Here is a 15,412-nt window from a genome sequence, read left to right on the forward strand (position 1 = left end):
GTAAAATGTACCATAAATAAAATGTAGGAAATAGTAATGCATTGTGAGAACTTTCTCATTCTGTTACAGATGGTGACTATCACTGTCACAGTATATGTGCCATATTTCTTCTCCTGCACTCCAGACCCAACAACCAACCATGCCACAAACTCATCTGATCAGTAAGTGTTAGAAAATATGTCATGTTTGTATTAACTCACCAATCAGTTATAATATAAAAACCCCAATAACACTTTTCAATGTCCCCTATCTCTGTAGCCTAAAGCTGGCTATACATGCAATGCATTTCAGCCAAATCATGCTGAATCAAACTAAATACACTCCATTGATGGCCCTGTTGACAACACATCATAAAAAGTTGATTTTGTTCAACAACTTTTGTCAAAGGAGCCGGGTAGAAAATTGTCAGGTAAACAATGTTGCATCTGTTCTAATGCAGGTGCAATGGGAGATGCATCCATCCACGCCGGTAACATGGATGGAGCAATCTGTTAGATTTCTTTTGTTCAACTCACAGACTAGATAAGAGAAATCTATACATAAATTGTATGGCCAGCCTTTTGAGCCTAATGTGATAAAAGTGTTTAAGAAATTGAGATTGCCAGCAATAATAAACTGCCAGCATTAGTGACAGCAATTGCGGACATAATCCCCCAACAATGATGTCAGCGACTGCACAAACAATATCCCCAGGACTGGGGACATAAAAAAAAAACCCTTTCAGGAGTGGTGTCAGTGCAGTAAATTCATACCTCCCAACTTTAGACTTTCATAAACAGGGATATCTTAGAGAAGGGACAATGAACTGCATGCAGTGCACAGCAGCAAAAAGTGGACATACTGTAGCTACATAGCGCTGAATATTGGTAGCAGTGTCGCCAACCATCAGTATTTTTACTGACAGCCAGTGAAAAACTTTTATCCTGCCAGTAATTGCCAGTGACAGGAAAAGGTTGCCATTTAAAAATATGGCTGTGATCATTGGCTCAGAACTGCACATGTGCAGTTCTGGTGCGGAGCCGACCAAGACCATCTCTCTAGCCTAAACCTTTATAACAGCCTTTACTGCCCCAGAGTGTCAAGAAAGTTTTATTTTTTATGTATAATTCATTGCTCCTCCTTTTAGCACCATGTATACTGTTATTTTGTGGATTTCAGAACCGCCAAAAAATCCTCCTCTCAGCACCTCTATACTACAGAAGGCAGGCTCTGTGAAATATGTAACACAGCAGTGCCTTCTCACAGGGCATAGTGAATATATCTACAAATATATGTTGCGCTCCTAAATACTTCTCAATAAATAATAATTACATTATTACCATTAAATTAATTCAAATTATGATACAAATAACTAATAAAAGTGTATAAATACCAAAAAATATTTAAATAGATAATTTCAACTAATCAATCTCCTCCAAATAAATATCAAAATAATTCCACATGAAATACTCCTCTAAAAAAATATTTTACCAAGTGCTCATAAATCATCTATCAGTGACATGATGTACCTACCAATACCCCCAATTTCATTTATATTCACAATATCCTCATTTAATACAATAAAAAATAGTAAACCAACTAATAACCCTCAACTAAAATGCATTTAAATGATCCCCCATAAATAAAATAACCAAATGCTCATAAATAATTAGTAGTGATTAGTATGAATCCAAATATCATCAAAATAATAGGATATTGCGTTATTTAAACCTGTCTAATGTGAGTTTAATACTTGGATGGTGGGAATAAAAAGTTTTAAAAGGTAAAGCACTATGTCCTCTATTTCTTCCTGCATGCGGAGTAACACAAGGAGAGGATAATTAGGAGGTCTGAGATAACAAAAGGAGTGTGTAATCCCTGAGGGGATAATCAGCCACCAGAGGATACATCCATTACTCCTAAAGGAAGGATCTCCCAATTTTACCAGCAAAAGTATATGTCCAGCAGGTTCCAGGGAAAGTGAACCGAAAGCGTGTATAGCCTAATTGCAGGCATCAAAGGAGGTGAGCACACATCTTCACTATTTGAAGGATTCACAAAAGTCACAAATTGAAGAACAACAAGCACCAAGTCACTATATAAACAATTGTTTATTCAATGGGACTATTATTTTGATGATATTTAGATTCATACTAATCACTACTAATTATTTATGAGCATTTGGTTATTTTTATTTATGGGGGATCATTTAAATGCGTTTTAGTTGAGGGTTATTAGTTGGTTTACTATTTTTATTATATTAAATGAGGGTATTATGAATATAAATGAAATTGAGGGTATTAGTAAGTACATCATGTCACTAATAGATGATTTATGAGCACGTGGTGAAATATTTTTTTAGAGGAGTATTTCATGTGGAATTATTTTGATATTTATTTGGAGGAGATTGATTAGTTGAAATTATCTATTTAAATATTTTTTGGTATTTATACACTTTTATTAGTTATTTGTATCATAATTTGAATTAATTTAATGGTAATAATTTAATTATTATTTATTGAGAAGTATTTAGGAGCGCAACATTTATTTGTAGATATTTCCAACACAGTTGTAGTTATGTGTTTCATGTTTGCGATCCTCTAGTGATTATCACACCTGTGGCTCGCAAGTCACTCTGATTCATAGTGAATATATGTCACAGAATTGAAGGAAGTAAATGTGTAGGGATCTTCACAAAGTACGTTTACCAGCTTTAAGTATATGCTGATTAATGGGAGCAGACTAGAAATAATTGAAATATGTTGTGGAAATTAATGTATTTTACATTTTGACCATAGTTACACTTTAAACATCAAACATTCTGCATTAATTAATGGATAACATGGTACAATACTCTATTATTAACAAATCATAAAATGAAAGAATATTTACTACACTATTTGTTATTTTTAAAATATATGTAAAGTCATGCATATTTGGGAATTGATACATTTCTTTTTCTGCATCTCACGTTACAACAGATCACATGATTCACATGGATTGTGGGATGTCTCAGAATATAATTGTCCTGATAGTTCTACTGGATCAGAGGGGGCATTGAATCATACTATAAACCAAGGTACTGCTGTAGAATTATATTGATAAGAATGAACCAATAATGTATAGTTAACATCTTCCACAATCCTTTTTAGACTGTGCTATGGTTATCTGTGCTGCACATTCCAGGACTTTTGCTACCCTACCCTCTTAGAATACATTTTAAAAGGTTTTTCCATTCCATATACAGTATCTGCCAAGAAGTGAGTTGAGGATGGGCTGGCTTGTGCATACATATTAAATTGTTACTTAGTTGTAGATGCTTCCAGTATTCTTGTTTTGCTAGTTAAAGATACCAGTTTTTGCTAGTTTCAGATAGAGAAGGAAAGTGTAAAAAAAAATATGTTGTGTTTTTTTTGTTCTACATATCTCATTACATACTGTAACTTTCTCTTCACTTCCTGTCCCCAAAACACAACAGGTCAAAGAAAGTATAGACGTGGCGCGATAGGTGTTCCTTCGGGAGATTTCCCTTTACCTCCTGTTTAAGCCTGGGTTCACACTGATGCGTTGTGGAATTTGCAGCATTTTCTGTGCGAATTCCACACCGTACCTCAATCACACCCCATTCATGCAAACCACTGTGACTGTGTATGTTAAGTTAACAAAACCCTGAAATCATTCCGCAAAACGCAGTGCAATGTGTAGAATCAGATTGCATGGGTGTGAATACCCATGTGATTCGATTCTAGTGTGGAACAAAAAAGGGTCCTGCACCTTTTTTGTGCGGATGTAGTGCGATGTGAGCCTTACAAAATGTATGGCTCCAATTGCACCACACACAATTCTCATGTGATTTGCACAGGAATGTGGTACGGTTCCTGTGTGAATCACATGCGATATACCGCACAAGTGTGAACCTAGCCTTAGTGATAACTGTAAAATTCTGGATCTTCTATCACCTGATGACAATAGAAATCAGGATAAATTGTAAGAGTGTTCTTCCCAGCATGGACAAAAACAGCAACAAAAACCTGACAAATGTTTTAGGCCCTTTTGACCAGGGCTTGACAAATTTGCTTTGAATCTAGGAGCCAACTAAAAAAGTTAGGAGAAAGTTTTTTTTAACCAACAAAACTTTATTTTCTGTTTAAAGTATAAAATGGCAGCATAAAATAAAAGCAATAAATTACTTATACTTACCCCGATGGCAATTATAAGTAATTTAAGGCTTTTATTTTATTTCATTTATTTTAAAATCCAACAATTGTCTCATTCAGTTACAATGCTACTGAATGAGACAGCTTTCTCACTAAGTAATTTCAAGGGATGTCACATGATATTACTGCAAAAGTCTAGGAAACTCAATTTTCAAAACCAAAATTTCAGTAAAAAACTAAATAAAGTTGATTATAGGGCACAAAAACACAATGAATTACCCAGTTTTTTTTTTGTAAAATGTAAAAGATGAGGTTGCACCTAGTAAATAGATACCCAACATACCAAACCTTAAATTTGTGTACGCCTGTGAAATGGAGACAAATTTCAGGACCCAATATTTTCTATAGCTACAGATGTCTGGTGCTAGATTTATTGCTCTCATTCCGGTGTGCACAGTGATGTAACATGTGTATCGCAATCAGAGTTTTCATGCGTAGGGTCCCCAACGCATGCATTTACGCTTGTGAATGCATATATGAGGGGGTGGGAAGGGTCTCAAAATTATTTGGGTGGGATTTTATGTGCTTGGATGTAACTTTCATTTTTTTACAATTAAAAAAATATACTTTTTTTACTTAACTTTTTAGTCATCACATAGGGGACAAAATGTCCTCTATAGTATATCACCACTTATCCTGCACTGCCACTCGTGCTATGTACCTTTGCCCCACTAACCTTCCTCCAAACTACATATGTTAACAGTGGCTGTAAACAAATAGGAAGTGTTTCCACAATCTACAAGAACAGTGAAATAAATTAAATTTTGTTGCACCTACCTCAAAATCATTTAATTAAACAATAAACATGACCATGTAAAGGATGGTTCTGTAGGGAGGGGGTGGGCTTTCCAGCTTCTGTTATTAAGTTGGGAGGGGTGTGATGTCTTGTTGTTTTTGTATGTTTTTTGGGGTATTTAGCTACAGCTCTGATTTTATGGTTTTACCAATTGACATGGTGTGTAATGTATGAATATATGACATCCCATTGTGCTCAGGTGGAAGGCTGGGGGCCTATCTGCTTTCTGAGTCTCTCTCTTTCCAAGTGATGCCTCGATTTCCCCTATTTCAATGGGAATCGGTTTTATTTAATTTCCTGCTTGGAGATGTCAAATGATAACTATTATTTCTTGGAATGTTTGAGGATTGAACTCAGCCCTCAAGCGCTCCTTAGTGTTCTGCTTTTTACAATACCACCACCCCCAGATATGTATTCTACAAGAAACGCATCTCTTAGGCTCTAAAATTCTTAGTTTGCGAAGTCCCTGGGTTGGTATTTACTACCATACCACCTACTCCAGTTATGCTCGCAGGGTCTCTATATTGCTTCACAAGTCCCTTCCACTCCAAACTCTAAATGTGCGTATTGGCCCAGAGGGTAGGTATGTTATACTACATTTATGATCCTATGATGGTGTTAGTGTTTCTGTACTTACCGCCCCTGGCCAGTATTCAGATTCTTCATGATATTATGCAGCTACTTGTACATTATAACACTGCTGCTGTTTTACTCCTTGGTGACTTTAATTTTGCTCCTTGCCCAGACTTGTACAGACTGGACAATACTTCCTGCTCCTCCCCTGATCTTTCTCACTGGACTCCACTAATACTCTTACAGATGTTTGGCACCATCTTCACCCTACTGCCAGGGAGTATACAGGTACTTGCCATTCGGCTTCACATAAGACCCCGCCACATATTGATCTGGCATGTGCCAGCTCTGTATTTCTCCCTTATGTACAAGAGGTCAGTATTCTTTCCAGGGACATTTCCAGTCATGCTCAATTATGTTTGACCTTGTCCCTCTCTCCTCCCCCAGGGGCACAGTTGTGCTGTCTGTCTCGATTCTGGGCAACGGTCACGAGATTAATTGAGCCTCTCACTGAATCTCTTTATATCTAGTGGGTGCTCAATGATGACTCTTCCTCTCCATTGCTTAGGTGGGATGCTTTCAAAGCCTGGATTGGGGATAATACATCTCTTGGATCTCTGGTCTCCAAAAGGAAGCAGCTCGCATGTTGATCTCCCTGGAGGATATTTCTAAAAATTTGGAGGCCATCTATGTGGATGACCCTTCCCAGGATCACTATCTGGTATGGTGTCACTCACTGCGGGAACTGTCTCTGGCCCATCTGGAACACACCAAGAAAGCTCTTTTGGCTTCGGCCCAAAGGGTCTTTGAATACGGAGATAAAAATGCCAAGTTATTAGCCTGGTTAGTGAAGGGTCAATTCCCTACCACCCACATTGGTAGTATCCGAGATGCGGAGGGCACCTTGCTCTCCTCCCCGGCTCTCATCAATGCTTGGTTCTTTGAATACTACCAGGCCCTGTACTCCTCTATTCTCTATTGAGGATCTGACCACTTTTCTTGACACTGTCTCCTTCTGCACGCTTGATCTGGTGGCCAGAGAATGACTTGAGACTGCAATCTCTCTGGAGTAGGTATAGGAGGAGATAGGCTCACTCTAGGGAGGGAAGACACCTGTGGTGGACAGTCTATCAACTGAGTTTTATTCCCAGTCTATTAAACTCTTGGCCCCTAAGTTGACATCCCTCTTTGCTGAATTCTTGTCCCTGGAGTCACTGCCTGCTTCTATTGGGGGAGGCAATTATTATTTTGGTTCCCAAAGCCAGAAAGGATCCGCTAGATTGTGCCTCCTACAGGACAATTTTGTTGCTCAACGTTGATGCTAAGATCTTTGCAAAAATCCTTGCCACCTGATTGTCCACATTTATTGAGGATTTGATACATGTAGATCAGACAGGATTTATGCCAGGGAAGGGTACTGACATCAATATACAATGCCTCTTTCTTAACTTGCATCTGACACATGATAATTTTGTTACTCGAGTGATTTCCTCCCTTGACACCAAAAAGGCATTTGATTCCAATGAATGGAACTACTTATGGGACGTTTGGCAGCGGTTTGGGTTTGGACCAAAGTATCATCATTGGGTACAGCTTCTCTATGGAGCCCCCAAGGCGAGGATCTGCACTAATGATTGGCTCACCGATCCCTTTACCCTACACCGGGGGGACCCGAACCAGGAATGTCCGTTGTCCCCTGGCCTCTTTGCCCTTGCCCTGAAACCCCTAGCTATTTTGGTCAGGGAATTCCAATCAATTCAGGGTTTGAGGGTAGGAGCTCTGTAGGAAAAGCTGTCCCTATACGCATATGATGCCCTTTTATATTTACATGATGGGGTTCGTCACTCATATGTATCAATTGGGGTAAATCCCAGCTGTTTGCACCTAATGATAACACCCGTGCTGGGGCTAGCCCCACTCAGCTTTCCTGAGAGTAATTCCAGCAGAGTGGCTAAATGGTTAGCACTTCCGCCTGGCAGTACTAGGGTTGTTGGTTGGAATCCCAGCCATGGCACCACGTGCTTGGAGTTTGCATGTTCTCCCTGTGCCTGTGTGGGTTTCCTACGGGTACTCCGGTTTCCTCTCACACTCCAAAGACATGCTGGTAGGTTAATTGGATCCTGTCTAAATTGGCCCTAATATGTGTATGTATGAATGTAAGTTAGGGACCTTAGATTGTACGCCCCTTGAGGGTTAGGGACTGATGTGAATGTACAATATATATGTGTAAAGCGCTGTGTAAATTGATGGCACCATATAAGTACCTGAAATAAAATAAATAAATAATAAATATTTGGGAGTCCAAGTAACCAGGGATGTGAACCATTTTTTTAGCTGCAACCTCCTTCCCCTCCTGTCCCTCCTGCGAGAGCGGCGTCAGAATTGTTCAGCTCTTCCTTTTAATGTAATGGGCATATTAATTTATTTAAGATGATGATTCTGCCCAAGTTCAACTATATCTTTCGTTAGATTAGATATAGTTGATATAGATAGATTCCTATGTGACCCCCTTTATCTGGAGAGGTGCTCTTCCCTGCCTGTCCTGTGAAATCTACATTGCAACTCCCTGCCACTATGGGGGGGTATAGCCCTCCTGAACTTTCAAACATACTAATGGGCAGCGATGCTGGTGTTGGTGTATTGGTGGTTTGGGGGCTTTAGGTCCAATGCTGTGTCTGTTTAGAAGCAGTCTGCTTAGGATCCCTAACTGATCTTCATAACATTCCTTACTGGGAACGTAGAGCTTATGATACTATTCCAGGGCCGACAAAAGCTACATTACGAATATGGGCATCGGCTAGATGGCGATTTCTGCAACCTGACCATATATTCCCGGCTCAATCTCTTGGGAGGAATCCTGCACTCTTTCACTTCCATTCCATTCCTGGCCCACACCTCTGAGTGAGATATGGTTTTAGGACCCTAGCTGATGTTATGCCCTCCTGGGGTATTACTACCATTCTCATAGTTGTTCCATAAATTACAATATCCCACGAGGGATGCTCTTCCAGTACTTTCAACTGAGACATGCGGCCAGGGCTCAGTTCCCACAACCTCCTATCCTCTGGGAGGACTCCATTGAGGAGATGCTGACTCAGGGAGTCTTAAAAAATCCATTGTCTGTCCTCTATGGAACATTGCTTGGTGTTAATTCCCCCAAGATCAAGAAGTTTTGGATGAGGAGGACTGGTAGAGGCTTTGAAACAGGGTCCCAAGTCGGTTATTTCTTCCAGGAAATAACTTATACAGGTCAAGTTTTTACATAGGGTTTATTACACCCCCTTGAGGCTTTCTTGGATATACCCTGAGTGGGATCCTATTTGCCCTTGTTGCCGGCTACATCTGGGAATCTTTTTACACATGTTCTGGACATGGCCTAGAATTGTTTCTTATTGGTTTGATGTTTTTGATTTGATAAATGTACAGTTGCAGCTGTCCCTGCCCCTTTCACCTGCCTTGGTATTGCTGGGGCTTAATGATGATGTACAACGGTCCCACCACTTGAAATTGTTGATATCTTATCTTCTGTATTATGCCAAAAAAGAGATTCTATTAAAGTGGAACTCTGGGGACCTTCCTGCAACATCATACTGGGAATCAGCCATAGATGCAGCCCTTCCAATGTACAAGCTTACCTATGTTAATAGGGGCTGTCCCTGGAAATACAATAAGATACGGCTCCCCTGGACAACTCGCTAAGGGTCTACTGTGGGAACATTTGGCCCACTGCCCTCTGGTGTGATCTTTAAGTGGGGGTTCATTGTAGCATCTCCTTCTTTTCTCCCTCTCCCTCCCCCTTTTTCCTCCCATTTTCCTCCCTTTTTCCTCCCTTTTTCCTTCCTCTCCTTTCCCTTAAATTTTTCAGTTGTCTGTTTTGATGGGTACTATGCCTATCTTGTCAAACAATTGCATTGTGTTTTAGCTGTAATGTTCTTTCATTTTACTTTTACAATAAACATCCTGTTCTGTAAAAAACCCCCCCCAAAAAACAATATATATCTAAATCAATATATACCGTTCTCAATTCAGTGAATAAATTGCTTCAATACAATGAATAAACTTTACGATGTCCCAATATTAGATTAATTCAGTATCAGTGTTTTCATCCCATAGTATTCCAACCTGTATCACCATCCGTGCTTCAAACTTGACACATACGGTGCGTCAAAATACCGTTCACATATGCGCACACCATTAGATGAGACCTGGATAAATCAGGTCTAAAATGGGTTTTTCCCACACTGGGGAAGATCACAGGCTTTCCTCCACTAAGTTCCCATTTCAGCCAATGTTGCAGATGCCAAAAGTTGCACTCAAAATTCCGGGTGTATGGCCCATTCTCCTTGCTGCAGTGTTCTGCTAGATCTGTGACTCTATTTCACATGTGGTGAACATGTGGTGTTTGGCTTCTCTGTTCACCTATCAAGTAGAGGAAAGCCTGTGATCTTCCCCAGGGTGGGAAAAAGCAATTTTAGATGTTTATCCAGGTGGGGGTGCACAGGGGGATACTTTTCCTGCATGTGAGGAAGTAATCAAGTGGCAGTGGAGACAAGTGTGTGCATCCCTGCAACAGTGAATGGGCTGGCAAAAGCTCAGGCACTAGGACATAATTTCTAGTCGCCATAGTGACCTGGCACCTGGGATTTGTTGAGCTCTGTTTTTGACTATAATTACCATTTAAATCTGCTAGATGTTGCCTAGTGAATCCTTATAGACCTCTAAATGATCAACGACCGTGAATTGTTTAACTTTATAACATCTGTTGGATTAGAGAAGTGATATATGGCAGATTTGGAGACTGCCGTTAGGGATTTAGATGATGATATTTCTATTTCAACTTATATGTGACAGTCTCATTTTGCAGAGAAAATAACTATCCAAGTCACAAATAAAAATAAACAATATTATATTAATGCCAACTGCTTTAAAATTGGATTCAAATCTCCTTACCTCGTATGTAATAGATTCTTTTAGATAAACAGTTGAGATGGTTAGATCTTTATTTTTCCTGATATGTGGCCTTGGCATATCAGAATGAAAGGATTCAGTAGAAATTGGTGTAATCAGTAAGAATGTGTTACTTTACTATATGCATACTTATTTTGTAGATATGCTTTATTTGTTTGCAATATAAATGGAGGACTAGTTTAGTCAAAGTATTGGAACCATTGGCATGACAGGCAGTCAACTAATATTTTAAGATAATTAGCATTTGTACATTAAAGCTGAAGCTCAGTAAACAAAAATATCTATTGCTTTAGTGACCTAACTTATCTGTAATAAAATATGCCCCACATTGTGCAGGCAGCTGGATCCTGTAGAAACCTTCTGTGTGGGGATGCCCCATCCACTTCCTAGTGTGGAACTTGTGCAGCTGCAGGAGTTAATGGGGTTGAGTCTTCTATGAGGCTACACTGATAAAGCTCCTGACAGTGACCTGACCCCTCCTCCTCCATTGTGAAAAATTGTTTCATAGTGTACAAACAAAAATTCTCAGCTCACTTACCAGCTAGCCTGCAACAAACTGAATTACTGTGTCTAAAAGTTCACAATAAAACAAGGGGTTAAGTTTGCACACATTTCCAAATATATGCATAAGCTACAGAGGCCATGTCACGGCACCCCAGGCAGGCTGGTTGGTAAGTTAGCTGGGAATTTTTGTTTGTTGTCGCCCTTCCATGTGCTCTTTGTTGCAAAGGCCTGTTATAGGTTGGGGTGGTTGACATTTGTTTGTACTGTCTGTGAATTGGTGAGGGGACATACTGGATACTTTTGCTGCCATTGTGCTATTGCTGGGTGTCCTGTGTGTCCCTATACTTTTAAGGAGGGGTGGGATCCCTCCAGGCATACCTGCCCTCAATCTATCCATTATTATATATGCGCTCCAACTTTGGAGACTCTCAAAACTTATAGAGTCAGAACTGCAATAATTGTGTTAGATGCAGTGTGCACCCTGAAACAACTTTTCCCAGTGGAGGAAAGAGAAGGAGAGGGTGGCTCCTCGTTGGTAGCTTATTCACTGCAGCTTCACAGAAGACTCAGAAATATTAACCCTCACAATGCTAGACATTCAGAACCAGGAAGAGGATTTCCAGCTTCCTGCACAACATGGGACATACTTCATTACAGGTAAGCTAGGTCACTAAAGCTGTAGAGATTTTATTTTGGCTACACATTAACTTTAAATTCTTATCTCATGACAATTTTCCTATAAAGTGACACAAATCACTGTAGCTATCTGCAAAGCCTTGTCATCTATGGCAACTAACAGATTTAATATTTTTTATGATTGACTACAATAAACTTAAATATGATCATCAGTGTATGTATACAGCCTAAGAAATAATTGATTTTTTTTTAAAATTATAATCACCTGAACTTTGCTTTTAGCTGCTGCTCTGCTGGTGGGAAATGGGAAACAAGGTATCATGCTTCTGTTCCAGCGAGGAACACACACAAAGTTTGGACTTGTAGCTCTTCTTACCACTCTGATATTTTACTTTACATTTTCCTGTTGGACTGCCGGATCCGCAGTCTCATCTGGACTTGTTGTTCCCATGCTGTAAGTAAATCTGTCAATTATGTGATATTCATAAAGAGTAAGCATTATTTTATAGCTTAAAATGACGATATTGTTCTGACACTCTGGGCCCCATGTATACATCATGCCTAGGCACACTCGGTCATACAAGATCCATCTCTTCTGTCATAAGATTATTAGTAAAAAACAACTGCACAAATGCACTGTCCTTGGTAGCATGTGTTCTGATACATTTTATCTGTAAAGACCAACAAACAAGAGAGAGGAGAGGTGGTTTCATGTTTCTTGAACTCCGGAGAGTCTTATGATTTCTCTCAATATTCCCCGCACCTTCTCCCCATATAGTTCTCTTGCTGAGTTTATCTACAATAGTCCAGAAGCAGAAATTTATCAGAGTTTGTACATTTTGAGTCTTGTTGCTGCCCTCTTACCCTGCTGCACTAGGTTCTGATACATTTTATCTGTAAAGGCTAACAAACAAGAGTGAGGAGAGGTGGTTTCATGTTTCTTGAACTCCAGAGAGTCTTATGATTTCTCTCAATATTCCCTGCACCTTCTCCCCATATAGTTCTCTTGCTGAGTTTATCTACAATTGTCCAGAAGCAGAAATTTATCAGAGTTTGTACATTTTGAGTCTTGTTGCTGCCCTCTTACCCTGCTGCCATAGGTTCTGATACATTTCATCTGTAAAGGCTACAAACAAGAGAGAGGAGAGGTGGTTTCATGTTTCTTGAACTCCAGAGAGTCTTATGATTTCTCTCAATATTCCCTGCACCTTCTCCCCATATAGTTCTCTTGCTGAGTTTATCTACAATTGTCCAGAAGTAGAAATTTATTAGAGTTTGTACATTTTGAGTCTTGTTACTGCCCTCTTACCCTGCTGCCCTAGGTTCTGATACATTTTATCTGTAAAGACCAACAAACGAGAGAGGAGAGGTGGTTTCATGTTCCTTGAGCTCCAGAGAGTCTTATGATTTCTCTCAATATTCCCTGCACCTTCTCCCCCTACAGTTTTCTTGCTGAGTTTATCTATAATTGTCCAGAAGCAGAAATTTATCAGAGATTGTACATTTTGAGTCTTGTTACTGCCCTCTTACCCTGCTGCCCTAAACCCATGACCACAGGTACCATTATGTTTAATACAGCCCTGATGATTTAACATAGTATTCCAATAAACTTTTTTTTATACAACTTAATCTGTTTAAATAATAAAGGCTAATTATATAGTATAATACTGCACTTCTGTTTGCAGTACTTTAACCAGTACTTGTTATTCCATGTTCAGTCTCCTAATAGGCAAGTTATAACTCTGACCCCTCGTTTAGCACAATCAAATATAATGATCTTTCTCTACAGCTACACTGGTGCTCTACTTGGGAGGATTGTTGGTCTTATTATGGTGTACATGTTTGGAGTCCAAAGTGATGAGTACGGAAAATGGATTGATCCTGGGCTTTTTGCGGCCATTGGTTCAGCGGCTTATTTTGGTGGTGTTTCCCGACTGACCATTTCCCTCACTGTCATTATGGTAAGTATAAGTAACTTGTACTGTATAATGTGTGTGTAATAAAGCAAAAATTATATGGACATGGAAGCCAGACAGGACAATTTTGATTGTAATGTGGTATTTGTTGAGGCATTTCAGCAACAGGCTAAGCAGCCTAAAGTATAACTAAAGTTTTTTTGTTTAGTTTCGGACAGAGTGGAGATGAATGAAAACACCTCTCAGGTTTCCATTGGTGTCCATGCCCCCATTAGGGAAATTCACCCTCTCTATTTGGCATGTTTACCATTATTATAAAAAGTGAAAGTAAAAGAAAATCCCAAATTTTGGGTTGTCACCAGAACAAGAATAGAGTAGAAATCTTTCAATGGGGATATTAGTTCTGGTGACCTTGGTAATAGCCAGTAATTCCCACAGTTTGGAGGAATTTCCTCTCACTTTCTGTTTTGGCTAAGGGTTAGGAAGTGAAGGGAAATCTTCTCAATGTGACACAGATGACAAACGATCTAAAGTGACAAAATGACTTTAGTTCTACTCTAATTGCATTTTTGCTGTATATTATATGGGAATGTGTCTGACAATGAAGTGCTCTGTGTATAGAGACTTTCTGGCTCTAACAGTCACATCCCCATCAGTTTGTTAATACCATTGAGCTCGAGTGTAGCGGCTCCTGCACATATTTCCCTGCTCCAGTTTTGATTTCAGAATTGGAGGGCAGCTAGCCAGAGTAAAATAAGTGGAGTAGTGGATAGTAGGGAATGTCACAGTCTTCATTTCTTAAGGTTGTAATTACAGCGATGGCAGACATTCAATATTGCTTTGTAGAGTCAGGCTACAAAATGATTTCTCAGGGCAGCAGTAGACTTTGTCAGTGGTAATTGTTGATGTTGGCTATAGTGCTAGACTAGCTGGCCTTTAAGATAAGTTATATACCATGGGCGATTTTCTTGATTTGGAACATTGCATTTGTATTTTGTACTAATTACTGTAAGAACCTGTGAGGCCACCATGATGAAGCAGTGGCATATCAGGGTTTCATGGATATGAAAAGAATTAAACTAGCTGGATCCTGAAGATGGGTGATAATCAGGAAGAGCAGTCTCAATGTACGTCTCAGCAATCAGTAAGAAAATATCTAGAAGACGTGTTTCAATACTGATATATTGGGCTCAACACTGTACATTCCACACTTCTTTTGCTTTAGTTAAAAAGGGAAAACAAACATTTTCAGAAGACAAATTCACAATCTACAATACCCGATTAAGTCCCTGGATGTCAAATTTGTGCTTACAATTTGCCATAGGCTATACTGCTAGGTTCCAACTCCATAACAAATTACGGCCCCAGAGAAAACATGTGTTGCTCTCTGGCTCAGAATGTGAACATGGTGTTAGGGGACAGAAAATCTGAATGTGGCAACAATCTCTTAAAAGGCCGTCTGGTGCATACTTATTATCCATACTTGACAACTGGGTCCAAAAATCTAGTTATTCTTGGCTTTTGATTCATAATCTTCCATTTGGAAAGATCCAGTGTAAACAAACTCCAAGTATTTGTGTGAAAAGAAATAGTCAGCTATTTATCATATGTGATAGTTGCATTACCATATGGTGATGAAAGATATTATTCTAAATTATATCAAAACACAATTATTCATAGGTTTTTTTTTATGATGGTTCAACATTACACATATGTAAAAGCACCAATTTGCAGTGTGAAATAAGTGCATACATTTCTTGCCATGTGAATTGTCTCCATATTCCCTAAACAAGTAGTTATCTCAGATCTTGTTATAACACATA

The 15,412-nt window shown here is 39.2% G+C and overlaps 1 protein-coding gene across 1 annotated transcript in view; it reads left to right on the forward strand.

The window, feature by feature from the left end:
* The window catches only part of LOC149461322 (chloride channel protein C-like), a 198,428-nt gene that overhangs the window by 68,076 nt on the left and 114,940 nt on the right, over positions 1-15,412 (forward strand). Inside the window, exons 10-13 of the mRNA XM_089678476.1 lie at positions 70-161; positions 2,961-3,058; positions 11,956-12,127; positions 13,463-13,634. Of these exons, the coding sequence (XP_089534602.1) occupies positions 70-161; positions 2,961-3,058; positions 11,956-12,127; positions 13,463-13,634 (534 nt within the window). The remainder of the gene's footprint in view (positions 1-69; positions 162-2,960; positions 3,059-11,955; positions 12,128-13,462; positions 13,635-15,412) is intronic.

Source organism: Staurois parvus, unplaced genomic scaffold (genome assembly GCF_062004578.1).
Source record: "Staurois parvus isolate SC_StPar_1 unplaced genomic scaffold, SC_StPar_1.0 ptg000205l, whole genome shotgun sequence".
NCBI lineage: Eukaryota > Metazoa > Chordata > Amphibia > Anura > Ranidae > Staurois > Staurois parvus.